General features: G+C 49.5%; 1 protein-coding gene across 1 annotated transcript in view; it reads right to left on the bottom strand.

The window, feature by feature from the left end:
• Positions 1-19,202, bottom strand: part of DMBT1 (deleted in malignant brain tumors 1) — a 96,850-nt gene that overhangs the window by 10,335 nt on the left and 67,313 nt on the right. Inside the window, exons 67-83 of the mRNA XM_058029701.1 lie at positions 18,024-18,418; positions 16,185-16,496; positions 15,722-15,763; positions 14,950-15,261; positions 14,754-14,848; positions 13,400-13,832; positions 12,217-12,561; positions 11,049-11,360; positions 9,822-10,133; positions 9,396-9,437; positions 8,638-8,949; positions 7,560-7,589; positions 6,650-6,800; positions 6,127-6,338; positions 5,715-5,887; positions 4,701-5,089; positions 3,760-4,019 (exon numbers count right to left, since the gene is read on the bottom strand). Of these exons, the coding sequence (XP_057885684.1) occupies positions 3,760-4,019; positions 4,701-5,089; positions 5,715-5,887; positions 6,127-6,338; positions 6,650-6,800; positions 7,560-7,589; positions 8,638-8,949; positions 9,396-9,437; positions 9,822-10,133; positions 11,049-11,360; positions 12,217-12,561; positions 13,400-13,832; positions 14,754-14,848; positions 14,950-15,261; positions 15,722-15,763; positions 16,185-16,496; positions 18,024-18,418 (4,127 nt within the window). The remainder of the gene's footprint in view (positions 1-3,759; positions 4,020-4,700; positions 5,090-5,714; positions 5,888-6,126; positions 6,339-6,649; positions 6,801-7,559; positions 7,590-8,637; positions 8,950-9,395; positions 9,438-9,821; positions 10,134-11,048; positions 11,361-12,216; positions 12,562-13,399; positions 13,833-14,753; positions 14,849-14,949; positions 15,262-15,721; positions 15,764-16,184; positions 16,497-18,023; positions 18,419-19,202) is intronic.

Below are 19,202 nucleotides of genomic sequence, written 5' to 3'. Positions count from 1 at the left end.
AAGGTTGTGCTCAGCTGCTGAATTCAGCTTGATGTCAATGCATGTCTGTGGCATTCCCTGGCAAAGCACGGAGAGAAAGTAATGAAAACCAGAAAAATGGTGTTCCTTACCCATACCCTGCAAACCCTACCTGGGTTTTGAAATCTCAACCTATGTGAGGATTTGTTATTAACAAATAAAAAATGGAATCTACTTGCTGGCTATGAGATGCAGAAACAAAACCGTGTTTATTTATACCCCGTTATAAATATTTTTGTGGTGGGTTCCTGGGAAGGAGGGCTACAGAGCTGAATGATCTGCTTCATTCTCCAAAATTAGAATGGAAGGATAAACAGGACAGGAAATCCAGCATACAAACAAGCAAACAAGGACTTTGTTTGTGAGCTTTGCTCCAGTCCCTGTTCTGGCCAAATAGGTGCCTTGGTGGTACTGGGAACAGCATGAAGTCAGGAATTCAAAGACACCATGCAATTATTTACTAAAAAATACACATGCATTTCAAATCAAATTGCTTTTGATCCCTTCTCTTCCCGTTAAAGAAACCTTGAGGGGAATTTCTCAGGGATGTGCAGTTTTGTCAGAGCTCTGAGCACTTTCAGCTGTTTGCTCATTCCCCTCTCCCGGTGGGATGGGGGAGACAGTTGGGGAAAAAGAAAATATAAAATAAAATAAAATAAAATAAAATAAAATAAAATAAAATAAAATAAAATAAAATAAAATAAAATAAAATAAAACAAAATAAAATAAAACAAAATAAAATAAAATAAAATAAAATAAAATAAAACAAAATAAAATAAAATAAAATAAAATAAAATAAAATAAAATAAAATAAAATAAAATAAAATAAAACAAAGTCTTGGGCTCCCCAGCCTCCTCACTGGCAGGGCAGTACAAGGAGCTGACAAATCCTTGATTGAGTGTGCATGGCTCAGAACCATCAGTGTCTTCTCAACATTATTCTCATCCTCAATCCAAACAAGGCACTGTACCAGCTGCTAGGCAGAAAATTAACTGCCCCAGCCAGAAGCAGTGCAGGGTGTGATTCTGTCATTGGGTTGACACTTCTAAGGGATTTTCTCATGGTGCTGCAAACAAAATATTTATTGTTGGTGCTGAGATGATGGGTTGAGTGCTGGGTGAACAAGCACATGGCTGAGCCGTGGCAGACACACCAGGAGGAAATAAAATAACCCAAAACCAAAGTCAGACAGTTGTTCAAAGGAAAAAGCTGCCAAGTGATGGTTGGTGTGTCTTGTCTGAGGGCAGAGCAGGTGACAGAAATAAGCAGCCCCCAGAAAATTGATTTAAAGAGCAAAAGAAGGGTCCTTCACGTGCTCCTGGTTCTTGACACCCTTGTGTTTGCCTTCACTGGAAGATTGGCATAACTGATCCCCTACAGACCAAACAAAAAACCAAAACAAAAGGCCAAATAAACAATTTTAGCTTACTTTTTGGCTTTAATTCCTTGTATTTTTTAACTGGGACATGAAAGGCAAGAAATCCCAGGTCTTGCTTTTCATGTTTTCATGCATCAGTGATAAATGTTTATGTGGCATTTGGCTGTTTGCATTTCCAGCATATTTCAGTCTGATTTATAAATGTGCACAAGGCATTCTGAAAGGCTGGGTAAGTCCTGAGAAGCCAAACTCCTCACAACTGCGAAGCATACAGCCATGGAGGAGAAAACAAATTAAATAGTTTTGTGATCAGCAACCAAAAGTAATAAAAATTGAACAAAACTCTTCCTTCTGGAAAGAAGATTTGAAATGTCTTTCACCTCTTGACATTTGGGTGAGAGCTGAAAAGGCTCCTGGCTGGGATTCAATCTCTTGGATGACATTTGTGGTTTTGCCTGGTTTAGGGTGTGTGTTAATGGAAGGCTAAAAATTGATATAACAAGCCTTTAGAATAGATTGTGTGTTTCAGCCTAAAAGATTGCAAACAACACATCTTTAACAGCTCAGTGTATTTTGAATTTGAATTTATTCAATCTAGAGAAGCTAAAACTTAGTGGAAAAGATATTAATCAATGCTCAAAATAATTAGAATATTATATAGCCACAAATCCAGTTGCTGTGGTAAGATCAATTTTTACATTTCCTTTCCAGAGATGATCCATTCTCATCAAATTAAATCTTCCTTCCTTTCAATAAACCTTGAAATATTTCTTGATGCCTCACTCACCTTTTCACTCCAGCTCACAAAATTTTGAGGCATTAGATAAATGGTTTTAGAATGATGTGAGAGGAGAATTAAAGAGGAGGAAAATGATAAAATAATTGTGCTAAACTACTCGTGACGTGAAAGTTGAAATTGTTTCTTAATCCTTTAAGGGGTGTTAGGATTACAAAGCTGTTCTAAGGCATTGCAGCAGAATTTATTGAAGATAAAGATATCACAGCTTCCCACAAATGGCACATGTGAGTCTGTCATCAGTGAGGAATTTTGGTGGCTGATAAAATGTAAGGTTTGCCCTGCATCCATCCAGTGAGTGATGCTGACCTTTGCTCTGACATTGCGCCATGTGAAAGCAGCTCCTTCAGTGCCAGCCTGGCAGGAAAACCATCAGGAACAGAAACAACAGCTGCCAGGAGGGTGACAGCACCAACCACTGGTGCGAGGGAATTGTCAGCAGCAGGGGTAAGATATTGAAATATTTATAATTTTAATAATTATAATATTTATAACATTACACATAATATAATGATATATTTAATATACTTTATATTATCTAATATTTATAATATTTATAATTATATTTTAATATATTGAAGTAATTTTTATATTAAGATATCTAGAAGTTCCCTGTGTAGTGTTTCAGAAGCAGAGGCTCAGACCATCACTTGGAATTTTTAATCAAACAGACCACACTCTTCAACACAGTAAAACATTTGTATTTTAAGCACAGAGACATTAATTTGAGAGACAAAACAGATTTATTGCTTTGTAAATATTCCCTCCTTTGATTATAAATTACACTGCTCACAGAAAAGATTAATTTTAGCTTGGAAATCTCTGCATTTTACAAATAAACCCAGACCCATCATTGTTTCAATGAGAAATATAGGACTAAAAGCAATATTCAGAGTAATTAGAATATTGTGTAGCCACAATTCTTGTTGCTAGAAGAGCCCAGCCCTATGAGTGAAATTTCTGGGGTTTGATCTCAATGTATTGAAGGTCAAGGCACAAAAAGCTCCAGTTCTAAAGGGATGGCTCCCAGATCGAAGTCAGAAATAAGCAAACTCACAGATTCATTGCTTTCAACTATTTGGACAGGCTTCACATTAGCAGGGATGACAACTCAACTGAACAAACTTCATAAGCAGAACACAACTGAGGAAATGAAATATTTCTCAAGAAGGCTGGGAGTTTGCTGTCATGGGATCATGGGCTCATTTAGGTTAGAAAAGACCTTTAAGGTTATTGAGTCCTACCATTAAACTAGCACAGATAGGTCCACCAAGAAACCATATCCCCAAATCCACAATCAGACTGGAGCTAATTAGCACAATTCAAGGAGTTACAGCACTAAAAAGATTACAGGGAACTCTCCTTTGGAGCAGCCAGGGAAGTTAGACTTTTTAAAACGTGGGTGAAAGCAGAAGCTTGCAAGGTGTGGATCTCTTCCTTTTTATGTCAAAGTTGGCAAAAGCAGATTTCAGTGAGACATGACAGAGCTGTGGCTTTTCTTGGAGCCCGTTGGTCACACTGGAGCAAACGTGAGAGAAATTTATTCATCTTTCCCAGTGCTCTCACTGGGAGCATCCCCTCCTCGGAGCTGGAGGGGCCCAACCACCACTTCCACTTGTTCCTCAGCAGGGCTGGCGTCCCTCTTGGGCCTGGAGCTGCAGCCCCTGTAGCAGTGGGAGGAGTAGTCCCCGAGCCTGCAGACCAGCATCTGGCACTTGAGGTACACCGACGGGTGCCGGCTCATGAACTCGAAGGCGTTGAACTTGAACCGAGCAAAGTGGCTGGAAGGGGAGTAGTAGGTGGCATAGGAAGAATCTCTAGGACACCTAAAAAGGAGCAAAAGAAGGGGATTAGTCTTCATGGACACGCACATGCGCATTTCTGTAAAATTAAATTCAAATTATTTGATTTATTATGATAAATTCCCGCGAAATTCAGATTAAAACTGAATTATGTCATAGTTGGGTACTAGGAAAGCAGTGGGATAAAAATGTAACATTCATAGCATAGTATAGACTTTAAAAAGATAGAAATATATAAAATAAAAAGATAAAAAATATATTTTAAAGCACTGTGAAGCAGCTGGAGTGTTGGCAACTCTTCTTCTTTATCCAAGAGAAGGACACTTTAAGTGATGAAGAGGGAACAACAGACAGTTGTTAATGTCGGTGTTATACAAGGCATAAAAAATTAGTCTAGTGCTTGACCTGGCTTTACTAAAATATTTAACTCCTAGGATGACAAATCCTACTGCCAGTTTTCACTGTGTCCACTTTTCTCCCACTACTTCAAATTTTGTTCACAGGACAAAGACGGAATAAGTGAAATGAAAGTAAGGTCTAAATATAATTTCTTATTTCCAAGTTCATACTGCAAAAATAAAAAAAAATCAAAGACCACTTTTCTCAGTCTATTGACAGGGAGTTCTAACCCCATTCAGATTGGCTGTATTATTTTAAATAAATGTGGATGATGGGTGTGCTTCTAGCTTTGAAGACAGCTCTTACCCATTCCTGACTAAGTAATAGGCCAGCGTGTTAAAATCCCGGGGGTCAGGCGCTGCCACACACGTGTCCACGACCACCTTCAGGTTTGGGTCCGAGCTGTGGAGACAGGCTTGCAGGTAGAGGTTTTGGTTGAGGCCGATGTAGTAGGGAGAGGCGCGCACTTGGCGCCGGAACGCCGGGGACTCGTAGAAGGTGATGTTCATGTTGTATCTCCCAAACTGGTACACGTCCACATCCACGGTGTCCTCAGCGGCGTACACCACCTGCTGCCAGCTCTTCCTCAGCATTTTGCAGCTGACGTGCAAGTTGATGTTCTTCTTCCTCTTGATTATGTACCCGGAAGATGCCACCCTGATGGTGTTGGAGTAGTTGATTGTGTCGTTGTTCTCCTGTTTAACGATGCAATTTCAAATCAGGAATTGTGTTTTTGTCATGTGTCACTGTCATATTTCCTGAAAAATCCCTTCGCCAGGACTTCTTCTCCTGGGAAGATGAGAAGCCTCAGCTCCTCCTGTGTTTGCTGCTCTGGAATGTGGTCTGGACATTGTTTATCCAAACACGTGAATTGCTTTTACTTAATGACCAATCACCATCAGCTGTGTCAGACTCTGAGGAGTCAGTCACGAGTTTTTATTATTCATTCTTGTTAAGCCTTCTGTCTGTATCCTTTCCTTTCTTTAGTATAGTTTTAGTATAGCATTCTTTAATATCATATCATATCGTATCATATCAATAATATAATATAATATAACATAATATAATATAATATAATATAATATAATGTAATGTAATGTAATGTAATGTAATATAATATAATATAATATAATATAATATAATATAATATAATATAATATAATATAATATAATGAAATAGTAAATCAGCTTTCTGAGAACATGAAGTCAGATTCCTCATGTCTCTCCTCATCCTGACCCCTCACAAACACCACAGTCATGCTCCATCTAAGTCTTGCCAAGCTTAGATATGCAATTGAGTGCCCAGAACAGGGAGTTTACCTCTTGTATTGTCCCACAGCCGTTGTAGGGGATGTTGAATACAACCTCCTGTGAGGTGACTGTCGGTCTGCAGCGATTGTCATTCAAGGTGACCCTCCGTGCTGAGTATCCCTGGGACTGAAGGTAATCTCTGCTGACCACTACGTGCATGTAGTCTGGCAAGCACTGAATGGCTGGTAGGAGAGGAAGGTACAATGTATTTGTGAATTTAGGTATTTGGTAATGATTAGAGACAGTTTTTTTCTGAATTTAGAAGTCAGGCTGTTCCCACTCCAACCCACTCTATTTCACACCCATCGTTCAATTTCCCCAATTCAATTTCCAACAATCTTTAAATTTACACAGATATTTATTCTGCAAACAAAAGCAATAAATAGGCTTGTCTGTTGGGAAACACTGGCCAGGAACTTACTGGTGTTGTGACCTGCTGGAATGGAGGAGTAGTGAGCCTGAAAGCCTCTGAAGGAGAATCTGGAATCAGTGTGGAAGCGAACACTCATCATGTTTGAAGAGGACACGTATGTGGGAAAGGAGCCAGAACAGAATCTCCCAAGAAGAGGGGAAGAGTGGAGAGGTCCATCATAGACTTCAATGTAGTCATGCTGGCATGTCCCACTTTGCATCCTGGTAGAAAAACATCAGCACTTTGTCAAATCCGTTTCAGAAACTCTGATTTCACTGCCTAACATGTGATAAAGTCTTTCAGCATTTAAAGTTTTCTCAGCACAAATTTAATTTGGCTTTTATGCAGCTTTAGCAGAAAATGGTGAGTAAAAAATGCAACATCAATCCAGATTTTGATCTGGTCTTCCACCTGTGGATGTCATTGGAACTATCTTTAAAATTGGGAAGGTTGATTGTTTCAAATAAGATCTCAAACTTGTCAAGTAAGTTTTGACTTTGATATTTGCCCAGGGAATCAAGGTTTTACTTACACAATATCTCTAAATGTCAGCGTTACACGGAAATTATTCTCCACTTGTATTTCCCACACGCAGTCAGCGTCGTTTGGATAATTTCCAGGGTAGTTGGGACTCTGCAGCACCCCAGAGGGATCTGAGACCGAGCCACCACAAAAATAAGGTGCTGCAGAAAGAAATGGGAAAGAATTTACTTACAGTAACCTCTGAAAAAGTGCACTTGAGCTGTGTGTGCCTCACCCACAGTTATTGAAAAGCTGGTCTCCTGCTGACTGCAGGTGGTAGATATAGGAACTGAGTCAAAACTAATATTTGTTTTTGCTTTCATGTTGGATTTGGAATTCCCTCAGGGGTGGATTTCCATCCATGGTGTCAGACTACCCTCTTCAGGCTGGGCTGGTAACACCTGGATGCTTTCTGCCCCTTTTTAGAGTTAAGGTCAATTCTGGGAGGTGTCATGACAGTTGAAATGGAAGCACCTTCCTCAACAGACAGCCTCTCATCAGTTACTCAGCTGCTTCTCTTTATTCCCCTAAGGTCTTTGGAGGGTAAAAAAATTGCAAGTTTTCTAGAAAACAGCAATTTTCTGGTCTCAGACTGAAATAAGCCCTTCAGGCTGCTGTGAAAAGTCCTAAGTACACACATAGCTGCAAAAAGCTTTAGTGTTCCTGCCAGCAATAATGACATAATTCTTGTCACAGGTAATCCTAAAAGTGTCTTTGTAGGAAGGTGAGCACAACCTCTGAATATAAATGCTGCAAGATGTGACATTTAAAGATGAAATCCATTTTATATTCTGCTTGGAAAAGATCACTCAAACATGCAGCGATATTGTCACAGAGACAAAAGACAAATTTACAGAAATGTGCAACAGGGAGACAGACAGATCACAAATAAGGTGAGGAGAGCCACAGCAAAGTATTACCTGGTGGAGGTGTTGAGGTGGCCGCTGAAGCTGTGGGTGTGAAGGAAGAAGAGAGACATGTGAGAAGTGCAATTTGTGAGAAAGGAACTGGGGCCTGGACATGGCCTCACCTTGAGGCACAGAGTGATAAAATGGGGACCACAGAGAGGCAGGGAAGTGAAAACAGGAGATGAGGCACAGAGGGCCATGAGCTCCAAGGGAGACCCAGTTGCAAGCACTGCAAATGGCCGGATTCTAGTTTCTTCTGATCATATCCCAAAACCCAGAGTATATCTAGAAAACAACTCTGGTACAACTAGTACAGGAATTGAAGGGACGAAGGCAGATTGACTCCTGGATGCAGTGAGAGGCAATCCCTGTGCAAAGAGATTCATTAAACCAGCAATGGCTGCAAAGTTTCTGGACTCAAGTCACAGCTGTGCCATTTGCCAGCTCTTTCCCATGCTCTGTTTGCATCCTCACTTTAGTTTGGGGTGGCCTAACAGGAGAGGCCCAGGGCTGGGGGACTGCCTGCAGTGCAAGGAGCTCTGACAAGGGAGAGGAGGAGCAGTGGGGAGGGCAGTGAGTGAGAGTGGACAGGGTTACCTGGTGTGCTGCTCATTGCTGTGCTAGCCACTGTGCTTGTGGTGGTCAGCAGTGCTGGGCTGGACACCTCGCTTGTGTCCAAGGCTGGTGCTGTGGTGGTAATTTCCAGAGGGGTGGGTGTCTCTGTAAGTTGAGGATGTGATGAGTTCAATGGCCTTGAAAAGCAGAGCAGGAGGCCTAATGCCAGGCGAGAGGGTGGAGCTCTTTCCTTCCTTTCCCCCATGCTGGCACCAGCCTGACCTGTCCCCAGTCCTGCCTCATTCTCCATAAAGAATGACCCCTCAATCCACAGCTTTACCTCATCAGGGATGCCAACAGCAGGAATTGTGGAGATCCTGCTGTTCCCCCTGTCTGTGCAAGAATGGGGATTTTGGATGGCATGGGCTTGAGTCCTAGGCCGCAGAAGAGCCCAGCCTCACCTCTGCCCCGGCCTGATCCCAAACCCTGTTAGAATGATATGCCCAAGATCCAGAGTTCCCTGCTGGCCACTCACCTGCACAGATGACACTGGCATCCTCCACGTGCCCGCAGTTGTGCACGCCCCAGCCGCTGTGCCGGCACATCTGCAGGGAGGGCTCGTCCCCACGGCACTGCACGTCGTCCAGGAAGATGCGGCCGGAGCCCGGGCCAAAGCGAGCGTTGCCTGGGGCTCTCAAGGCCTGGCCACAGCCCAGTTGCTGACAGACCACCTGGGCATCCTGCATGTCCCACTGGTCGTCACACACGGTGCCCCAGGTGCTGCCGTCGTACAGCTCCACGCGGCCCTCGCAGCCGTTCCTGCCACCCGACAGCCGCACGCCGGGCCCTGACAAATGGCACAAGGCAGGGATTGGGGTCACTCCAAATCAGCATCCACAGTCCCCACCACCTCCCCTACTGTTTTGGAGATTTGGCCACAGTAACCATGGTCTGCGGTGGTGCAGACTCTGACTAGGAGATAGGAGAGGACAGTGACTGAGGAAAGACCCTGCGTATGGAGATGGCACAAGTGCCCTGTCCAGGGCCCTGCTGGTTGTCCCTGGGGATGGAGATGCTCAAGACCCTGTGTCCTGTGAAGATAAGCCCTATGCTAGCCGTGCACATAGCCCATTCACTGTGGGGGACATTCTTGCAGCCTGGAGATATCAGGGGAATATGGGAACAGCAGTATTTCACCAACCAGATCAGCCCTGTTGGACACCCCTCTTCACTTATTGTGCCAAGTTGGGGATGGCTTTAAAATTGGGCCTAAGCTGGGTGGGCTGGACTTACCTGTTGTGAGTGGCCATTGAGGAGGAGGGGTTGGCTGGGGAGCTGCAACAAAGAACAGGCAGTCAACAAATGGGTAGTGAATGCAGCAGGATTGTAACAATGGATGGACATGGACATAGACAGACATGGACACGGACACGGACATTGACATGGACATGGACATGGACGAAGATGTGGATGCGGACATGAAAACACAGACTGTAGGATGTCAAGGGGACAACAGCATGGAGTTTCATCCAGTCTTTCCCCCATCCAGACACCACTCTGATGTACTCCCAGTCCTGCTCCATCTTTCCCACTCTACAGTCGCTCAATGTGTTTTCTGCGACCTCATCAGTCAGCCCCAGCTCTGCCCAGAGAATTCAGCCTGCCTGCCTTCTGTAGAGGAATCCAAAACCCTTCAGATGGTCTCTGCTGGCCACTCACCTGCACAGATGACACTGGCATCCTCCACGTGCCCGCAGTTGTGCATGCCCCAGCCGCTGTGCCGGCACATCTGCAGGGAGGACTCGTCCCCGCGGCACTGCACGTCGTCCAGGAAGATGCGGCCGGAGCCCGGGCCAAAGCGAGCGTTGCTTGGGGCTCTCAGGGCCTGGCCACAGCCCAGCTGCTGACAGACCACCTGGGCATCTCTCATGTCCCACTGGTCGTCACACACGGTGCCCCAGGTGCTGCCGTCGTACAGCTCCACGCGGCCCTCGCAGCCGTTCCTGCCACCCGACAGCCGCACGCCGGGCCCTGACAAATGGCACAAGGCATTTATTTGAGTCTCTCCAACCCAACATCCACAGTCCCAACTTCCCCTACTGTTTTACAGATTTTTGCCTCTGTGACTTTGATCCGGGGTGTTGCAGATCTAGGGAGATCAGGGGAGGGCAGTGACTGTGCAAACATTGCTGGAATACAGATGGCAGATGTGACTTCCTCTGGCCTTGCTGCCACTGTCCTGATTTTGATCCCTGGGGACAGAGCTGCTCAAGAGCCTGGCTCATGTGCAGAAAAACCCTTTGCTACCCTTGCATGTGTCTCATTCACTGCGGTGGACAATCATGCAGCCTGGAGATGTCAGGGGAATATGGGAACAGCAGTATTTCGCCAACCAGATCAGCCCTGTTGGACACCCCTCTTCACTTATTGTGCCAAGTTGGGGCTGGCTTTAAAATTGGGCCTAAGCTGGGTGGGCTGGACTTACCTGTTGTGAGTGGCCATTGAGGAGGAGGGGTTGGCTGGGGAGCTGCAAAAAGAACAGGCAGTGAACAAATGGGTAGTGAATGCAGCAGGATTGCAACAGTGGATGGACATGGACATAGACAGACATGGACAAGGACATGGATGCGGACAAAGATGTGGATGTGGATGTGGACATGTACGGGGATGTGGATGTGGACATGTACATGGATGTGGGTGTGGACATGAAAACCCAGGCTGTAGGATGTAAAGGGGATGAGAGGATGGAGCTCTGTCCAGCCTTTCTCCCATCCAGACACCACTCTGATGTACTCCCAGTCCTGCTCCGTCTTTCCCAATCTACAGTCTCTCAATGTGTTTTCTGTGACCTCATCTCTCAGCCCCAGCTCTTCCCAGAGAATTCAGCCTGCCTGCCTTCAGTGGAGGAGCCCAAAACCCTTCATATGGTCTCTGCTGGCCACTCACCTGCACAGATGACACTGGCATCCTCCACGTGCCCGCAGTTGTGCATGCCCCAGCCGCTGTGCCGGCACATCTGCAGGGAGGGCTCGTCCCCGCGGCACTGCACATCGTCCAGGAAGATGCGGCCAGAGCCCGGGCCAAAGCGAGCGTTGCCTGGGGCTCTCAAGGCCTGGCCACAGCCCAGCTGCTGACAGACCACCTGGGCATCCTGCATGTCCCACTGGTCGTCACACACGGTGCCCCAGGTGCTGCCGTCGTACAGCTCCACGCGGCCCTCGCAGCCGTTCCTGCCGCCCGACAGCCGCACGCCGGGCCCTGACAAATGGCACAAGGCAGGGATTGGGGTCACTCCAAATCAGCATCCACAGTTCCCACCACCTCTCCTACTGTTTTGGAGATTTGGCCACAGTAACCATGGTCTGCGGTGGTACAGACTCCGAAGACTAGAAGGGGACAGTTGCTGAGGAAAGACCCTGCGTATGGAGATGGCACAAGTGCCCTGTCCAGGGCCCTGCTGGATGTCCCTGGGGACAGAGATGCTCAAGAGCCTGTGTCATGTGCAGAAAAGCCCTATGCTACCTGTGCATGCGTCCCAGTCACTGTGGCGGACATTCATGCCCCCTGGAGACGTCAGGGGAATTGGGGAATGGCAGCATTGCATTAACTAATATCAGACCCATTGAACTCCCTTCTCTTATCGTGCCAAATTGAGGCTGGCTATAAAACTGGGACTAAACTGGGAGAGCTGGACTTACCTGTTGTGAGCAGCCATTGAGGAGGAAGAGTTGGCTGGGGGGCTGCAACAAAGAACAGGCAGTGAACAAATGGGCAGCAAATACACCTGGATAGTAAAAATGAATTGACGTGGATGTGGGCATGGACATGGACAAAGATGTGGACATGTACATGCATGTGGATGTAGATGTGGACATGAAAACCCAGGCTGTAGGATGAAAAGAGGACAAGTGGATGGAGTTCTGTCCAGCCTTTCCCCCATCCAGACACCACTCTGATGTACTCCCAGTCCTGCTCCATCTTTCCCACTCTACAGTTGCTCAATGTGTTCTCTGCGACCTCATCACTCAGCCCCAGCTCTGCCCAGAGAATTCAGCCGGCCTGCCTTCAGTGGAGGAGCCCAAAACCCTTCATATGGTCTCTGCTGGCCACTCACCTGCACAGATGACACTGGCATCCTCCACGTGCCCGCAGTTGTGCATGCCCCAGCCGCTGTGCCGGCACATCTGCAGGGAGGGCTCGTCCCCGCGGCACTGCACGTCGTCCAGGAAGATGCGGCCGGAGCCCGGGCCAAAGCGAGCGTTGCCTGGGGCTCTCAAGGCCTGGCCACAGCCCAGCTGCTGACAGACCACCTGGGCATCCTGCAGGTCCCACTGGTCGTCACACACGGTGCCCCAGGTGCTGCCGTCGTACAGCTCCACGCGGCCCTCGCAGCCGTTCCTGCCGCCCGACAGCCGCACGCTGGGCCCTGACAAATGGCACAAGGCATTTATTTGAGTCTCTCCAACCCAACATCCACAGTCCCAACTTCCCCTACTGTTTTACAGATTTTTGCCTCTGTGACTTTGATCTGGGGTGTTGCAGATCTAGGGAGATCAGGGAAGGGCAGTGACTGTGCAAACATTGCTGGAATACAGATGGCAGGCCTTGCTGCCACTGTCCTGATTTCGATCCCTGGGGACAGAGATGCTCAAGAGCCTGGCTCATGTGCAGAAAAACCCTTTGCTACCCTTGCATGTGTCTCATTCACTGTGGAGGACAATCATGCAACCTGGAGATGTCAGGGGATTATGGGAACAGCAGTATTTCGCCAACCACATCAGCCCTGTTGGACACCCCTCTTCACTTAGTGTGCCAAGTTGGGACTGGCTTTAAAATTGGGCCTAAGCTGGGTGGGCTGGACTTACCTGTTGTGAGTGGCCATTGAGGAGGAGGGGTTGGGTGGGGGGCTGCAACAAAAAACAGGCAGTCAAGAAATGAGCAGTGAATGCAGCAGGATTGTAATAATGGATGGACATGGACATAGACAGACATGGACAAGGACACGGACACGGACATTGACATGGACATGGACATGGATGAAGATGTGGATGTGGACATGAAAACACAGACTGTAGGATGTCAAGGGGACAACAGCATGGAGTTTCATCCAGTCTTTCCCCCATTCAGACACCACTCTGATGTACTCCCAGTCCTGCTCCATCTTTCCCACTCTACAGCCTCTCAATGTGTTTTCTGTGACCTCATCACTCAGCCCCAGCTCTGCCCAGAGAATTCAGCCTGCCTGCCTTCAGTGGAGGAGTCAAAAACCCTTCAGATGGTCTCTGCTGGCCACTCACCTGCACAGATGACACTGGCATCCTCCACGTGCCCGCAGTTGTGCATGCCCCAGCCGCTGTGCCGGCACATCTGCAGGGAGGGCTCGTCCCCGCGGCACTGCACGTCGTCCAGGAAGATGCGGCCGGAGCCCGGGCCAAAGCGAGCGTTGCCTGGGGCTCTCAGGGCCTGGCCACAGCCCAGCTGCTGACAGACCACCTGGGCATCCTGCAGGTCCCACTGGTCGTCACACACGGTGCCCCAGGTGCTGCCGTCGTACAGCTCCACGCGGCCCTCGCAGCCGTTCCTGCCGCCCGACAGCCGCACGCCGGGCCCTGGCACACGGCACGGGGACAAGGATGAGCTCACAGCAGCCCAGCTCTCTTCTCTGCCCACATGGGCCACTGCAACGGGGCTGCTGCAAGGCCAGGCAGGGGGCTGGGGGGCTGGAGTTACCTGTGGAGTATGTTGAGGATGAGATGGGTGCTGGAGCTGCGGATGCAAGGAAGAATTTGGTGTCAATGACAAATGCTCTAAACAGATCAGCACATGTCATGCAAATGAGTGCAGCCTGTTTTCTAGGAGCCCCTGTCCTGTGATTCCTACATCTTGCAGAGATGTTTCATTCATCTCTAATCACCATCCAGACTTTGCTGTTTCACACAGGACCCCTGTGCACACAGAAATCTCTCCTGAATGTCCAAATACTTTAAGCAGCATCTTTCTTTCCTCCATCCACATTCCTGGTCCTGAGCATGTCTAGGAAACAGCCCTGGTACTACCCATGCTGGACATGAGGCAGTTAAGGCAAAATGAAATTTTTGCTTATGGTTGCAGTGAGAGAAAATCCCTCTGCAAAGAATTTCATTAAACCAGCAATTCCTGCAAAGTTTCTGGACTCAAGGCACAGCTGTGCCATTTGCCAGCTCTTCCCCATGCTCTGTTTGCATCCTCACTTTAGTTTGGGGTGGCCTAACAGGAGAGGCCCTGGGCTGGGGGACTGCCTGCAGTGCAAGGAGCTCTGACAAGGGAGAGGAGGAGCAGTGGGGAGGGCAGTGAGTGAGAGTGGACAGGGTTACCTGGTGTGCTGCTCATTGCTGTGCTAGCCACTGTGCTTGTGGTGGTCAGCAGTGCTGGGCTAGACACCTCGCTTGAGTCCGAGGCTGGTGCTGTGGTGGTAATTTCCAGAGGGGTGGGTGTCTCTGTAAGTTGAGGATGTGATGAGTTCAATGGCCCTGAAAAGCAGAGCAGGAGGCCTAATGCCAGGCGAGAGGGTGGAGCTCTTTCCTTCCTTTCCCCCATGCTGGCACCAGCCTGACCTGTCCCCAGTCCTGTCCCATTCTCCATAAAGAATGAGCCCTCAATTCACAGCTTTACCTCATCAGTGGATGCCAACAGCAGGAATTGTGGAGATCCTGCTGTTCCCCCTGTCTGTGCAAGAATGGGGATTTTGGATGGCATGGGCTTGAGTCCTAGGCCGCAGAAGAGCCCAGCCTCACCTCTGCCCCGGCCTGATCCCAAACCCTGTTAGAATGATATGCCCAAGATCCAGAGTTCCCTGCTGGCCACTCACCTGCACAGATGACACTGGCATCCTCCACGTGCCCGCAGTTGTGCACGCCCCAGCCGTTGTGCCGGCACATCTGCAGGGAGGGCTCGTCCCCACGGCACTGCATGTCATCCAGGAAGATGCGGCCAGAGCCCGGGCCAAAGCGAGCGTTGCGTGGGGCATCCAGGGCCTGGCCACATCCCAGCTGCTGGCAGACCACCTGGGCATCCTGCAGGTCCCACTGGTCGTCACACACGGTGCCCCAGGTACTGCCGTCGTACAGCTCCACGCGGCCCTCGCAGCCGTTCCTGCCGCCCGACAGCCGCACGCCGGGCCCTGGCACACGGCACGGGGACAAGGACAAGGACAGGTTTACACCAGCTCTGCACCCGTAGCCCCGAACTTCCCAACTGCTCTTCAGATTTTGCCACAGTGGCCATGAGGTGGAGTAGTGCAGAGCCAAAGGGGATTGGGGTGTTTTGTGACTGAGGGTAGACTCTAGGCATACAGACAGCCATTCTAGCCCTATCCAGGGACCTTTTGGTGTCCTGTTGGAGCTGCCTGGTTGCAGAAGTCATGGATTCACTGAGGCATTTCCAGAAAAACTCTTTGCAACCCCTTGCTAGCAAACCAACCCTGATGGGGACCCTTCAAGCACTCTGGAGTTGTCATGGGCCAAAGGGATCAGCAGCCTTGCACTGAGCAGGATCGGCACTGTTGGACTCCCCTTTTCTCATCTAGTGCCAGGCTGGGCATCACTTTGAAACTGGGCATAACCTGGGTGAGCAGGACCTACCTGTTGTGAGGGGCCACTGAGAAGGAGTGGTTGGATTGGCAGCTGCAAAGAAGAAGAGGGAGTGAACAAAAGCATAGTGAGGCTTGTGACAGTGTATGGACTTGGATGTGGACATGGTCATGAACATGGACATCAAAATTCAGGCTGTAGGAATAAAGGGGGAACAGAGCTTGGGTCCTGCCTTTCCCTCCATTCCTATACTAGCCAGACCTGTCCCCAGTCCTGCCCCATCTTCCCCAAGGAACAATTTGCCCCCTCCTTTATCCTCTAAAGCAGGAAGTGTTGAGTATCCAGTGTGCCTTCTCTGTGTAGAAATGTGTCTTTTGCATCACACAGGATTCAGCTCCTAGTGGCAAAAGATCCCTGGTGGCAGCCTCTGCCTTGGCCCTACTGGGGGAGCTCAGCTTGGCTGTTCCCAGAGAACACGGAACACACTTGGAGTGATATGCAGAAGGCCACTCACCTGCACAGATGACACTGGCATCCTCCACGTGCCCGCAGTTGTGCACGCCCCAGCCGCTGTGCCGGCACATCTGCAGGGAGGGCTCGTCCCCGCGGCACTGCACGTCGTCCAGGAAGATGCGGCCGGAGCCCGGGCCAAAGTGAGCATTTTGTGGGGCATCCAGGGGCTCTCCACAGCCCAGCTGCTGGCACAGCACCTGGGCATCCTGCATGTCCCACTGGTCGTCACACACGGTGCCCCAGGTGCTGCCGTCGTACAGCTCCACGCGGCCCTCGCAGCCGTTCCTGCCGCCCGACAGCCGCACGCTGGGCCCTGGCACACGGCACGAGGCACAACAACATCAGGTTTCCAACACCTCAGCACCCACAGCCCCCACCTCCCCTGCTGTTTTGGAGATTTGGCCGCAGTGACTTTGATTTGAGGTGAGCAAACCTAAAGAGGCCAAGGAAGGGGTGTGAGAGAGCAAAGACTCCCAGTGCATGGAAGGCTGATGCATAATGAGCAAGGCAAAGCTGTGCCACACAATCCCAATGGTCTCACGTGCTTTTGGTACCATGTTTGGGAGACTGGCAGCATTTTCATACCTCAATTTCCAATCTGAGTTTTAATAATTGAAGGAGTATAAGAGTAACACCTTAACACAAAAAAACCTGCAAACCCTGAGAACCCAACTCTTTGTAAGAAACGAGACTACAGCCCTTCTTCAGTGTAGAGTACTGGTGCTGCAGAGCAGCATGTATTACAATATGGGGAACCCCATGAGAACAGCCTGGGGGTCCTGGGAGCTGCTGGGGGCATGGGGCATTTGCCAAAAAGCTATTTTTGCACGCCAAGATCATGTGACATTCCCCCATACCACTCATACACCTTGCAGGGGTTTGTGGCTATGGGCCCTGGCAGACCGTCCACAAGGAACTGGCCACCTTTGCTTGATGGCTGAACAGCAACAGCCCTGACCTGGCCTCAGGACAGATACCTGTGTCTTGGGCTGGGCTGGCAAGCATGTGGGCTTGAGGGAAGGGATTGCCCCCATCCCATTGGTACTTGCTGCCCCACAGCCAGGAGCCATGGAGTGTCTGGCAGACCAGGGCTTGGACTCAGCACCACCGCAGCTGCCGTTCTGCTGAGGCTCAGATCCCCTCTGGCAGAAGCCCTCAAATGACAAAACCCTTTGCCATGGGCAGAAGGGACCAGCAGCATTGCAGTGAGCAGGCTCAGCCCAGCAGGCCCACTCTCTTCTCCTTCTTCTCTCTTCTCCTCTTGTGCCACTATAAAACTGGAAATATGCTGGCTGGGAAGGAATTACCTGTTGTGTACGGCCATTGAGCAGGAGGGGTTGGATTGGCACCTGCAAGGAACAAGAGGGAGTGAATGAAAGAGTACTAAAGGCAGCAAACTTGTGGCAGAGGATGGACATGGACATGGACATGGCCATGGGCATGGCACAGACATGGGCATGGACATGGCACAGACATGGGCATGGATATGGACTTGGAAAAGCTAGACTCAAGGAATAAAGGGATGAAAGGGCATGGAACTCCTGCCACTGACCCATCCAGACACCAACCTGTCACGTCCCTGGTACAGCCTATGCCATGATCCCACCAACCTACTCTTTGCAACCACATGGAGCACCTACACCTGTGAGACTGGAGAGCCTGTTCTGACCTCTCTGTGCAAAAATGGGGATTTTGCATGACACGTATTTCAGCATCAGGCAGCAGAAAACCCCAGACTCTCATCTCTGCCCTGGATCTGCATGGCTGCTTCCCATGGAGGACACCAGAACCCATCCAGTGTGAGCTGCTGGAGAGCTGATGGTCTCTGCTGGCTACCCACCTGCACAGATGACACTGGCATCCTCCACGTGCCTGCAGTTGTGCATGCCCCAGCCGCTGTGCCGGCACATCTGCAGGGAGGGCTCGTCCCCGCGGCACTGCACGTCGTCCAGGAAGATGTGGCCGGAGCCCGGGCCAAAGTGAGCAGTGTCCAGCGCAGCCAGGGCCTGGCCACAGCCCAGCTGCTGGCACAGCACCTGGGCATCCCTCAGGTCCCACTGGTCGTCACACACGGTGCCCCAGGTGCTGCCGTCGTACAGCTCCACGCGGCCCTCGCAGCCGTTCCTGCCGCCCGACAGCCGCACGCCGGGCCCTGGCACACGGCACGGGGACAAGGATGAGCTCACAGCAGCCCAGCTCTCTTCTCTGCCCACATGGGCCACTGCAACGGGGCTGCTGCAAGGCCAGGCAGGGGGCTGGGGGGCTGGAGTTACCTGTGGAGTATGGTGAGGATGAGATGGGTGCTGGAGTTGTGGCTGCAAGGAAGAATTTGGTATCAATGACAAATGTTCCATACAGAGTCATCACAACGTCATGCAAATGAGTGCAGCCTGTTTTCTAGGAGCCCCTGTCCTGTGATTCCTACAACATCCTGCAGAGGATCTGTCATCTCTTTCACTCATCTGAAATCACTGTTTTGACTTTGCTGTTTCACACACTGAACAGTGAGTGAGAGTGGACAGGGTTACCTGGTGTGCTGCTTTCCCCTCTTGGAATACCTTCTGAAGTCACCATCTCTGCTGAGGCGATTGTCTCTGCTGAGGTGGTCATCTCTGCTGAGGTGGCTGTCTCTGCTGAGGTTGTCGTCTGTGCTATGAAGGTTGTTTCCTTTATCTTCTGCTCTATCATGGGTATCCCTGCTAGGGAGGTAATTCTTACAGTGTCCACAGCATTTGGTATGACAGGCAAGGATGGATCATTAATGCTGGTTGACAGGGTGAAGCTCTGCCCAGTCATTTCCCATAGAGACACCAGCCCAAAATGCCCTGAGTCCTTCCCCAGCCTCCCAGCTCAGTCACCCCTCTGTCCTGCTCTTTGCCACCTCTCTGAAACCCTATTCCTGCAGGCCAGGAGAGTCTGCTGTGCTCTCTTTGTGCAAACAGGGCTTTTTCTTGGCATATGCTCAGCTCACCAAGCAACAGAAAGTACCAATCCACCAGTGGGACATGTACCAGGGGTT

This window comes from Melospiza georgiana, chromosome 8 (assembly GCF_028018845.1).
Source record: "Melospiza georgiana isolate bMelGeo1 chromosome 8, bMelGeo1.pri, whole genome shotgun sequence".
In the NCBI taxonomy this organism is placed as follows: Eukaryota; Metazoa; Chordata; class Aves; order Passeriformes; family Passerellidae; genus Melospiza; species Melospiza georgiana.
The sequence above is the reverse complement of the archived record's forward strand: the minus strand, read 5'-3'. Positions and strand labels throughout refer to the sequence as shown.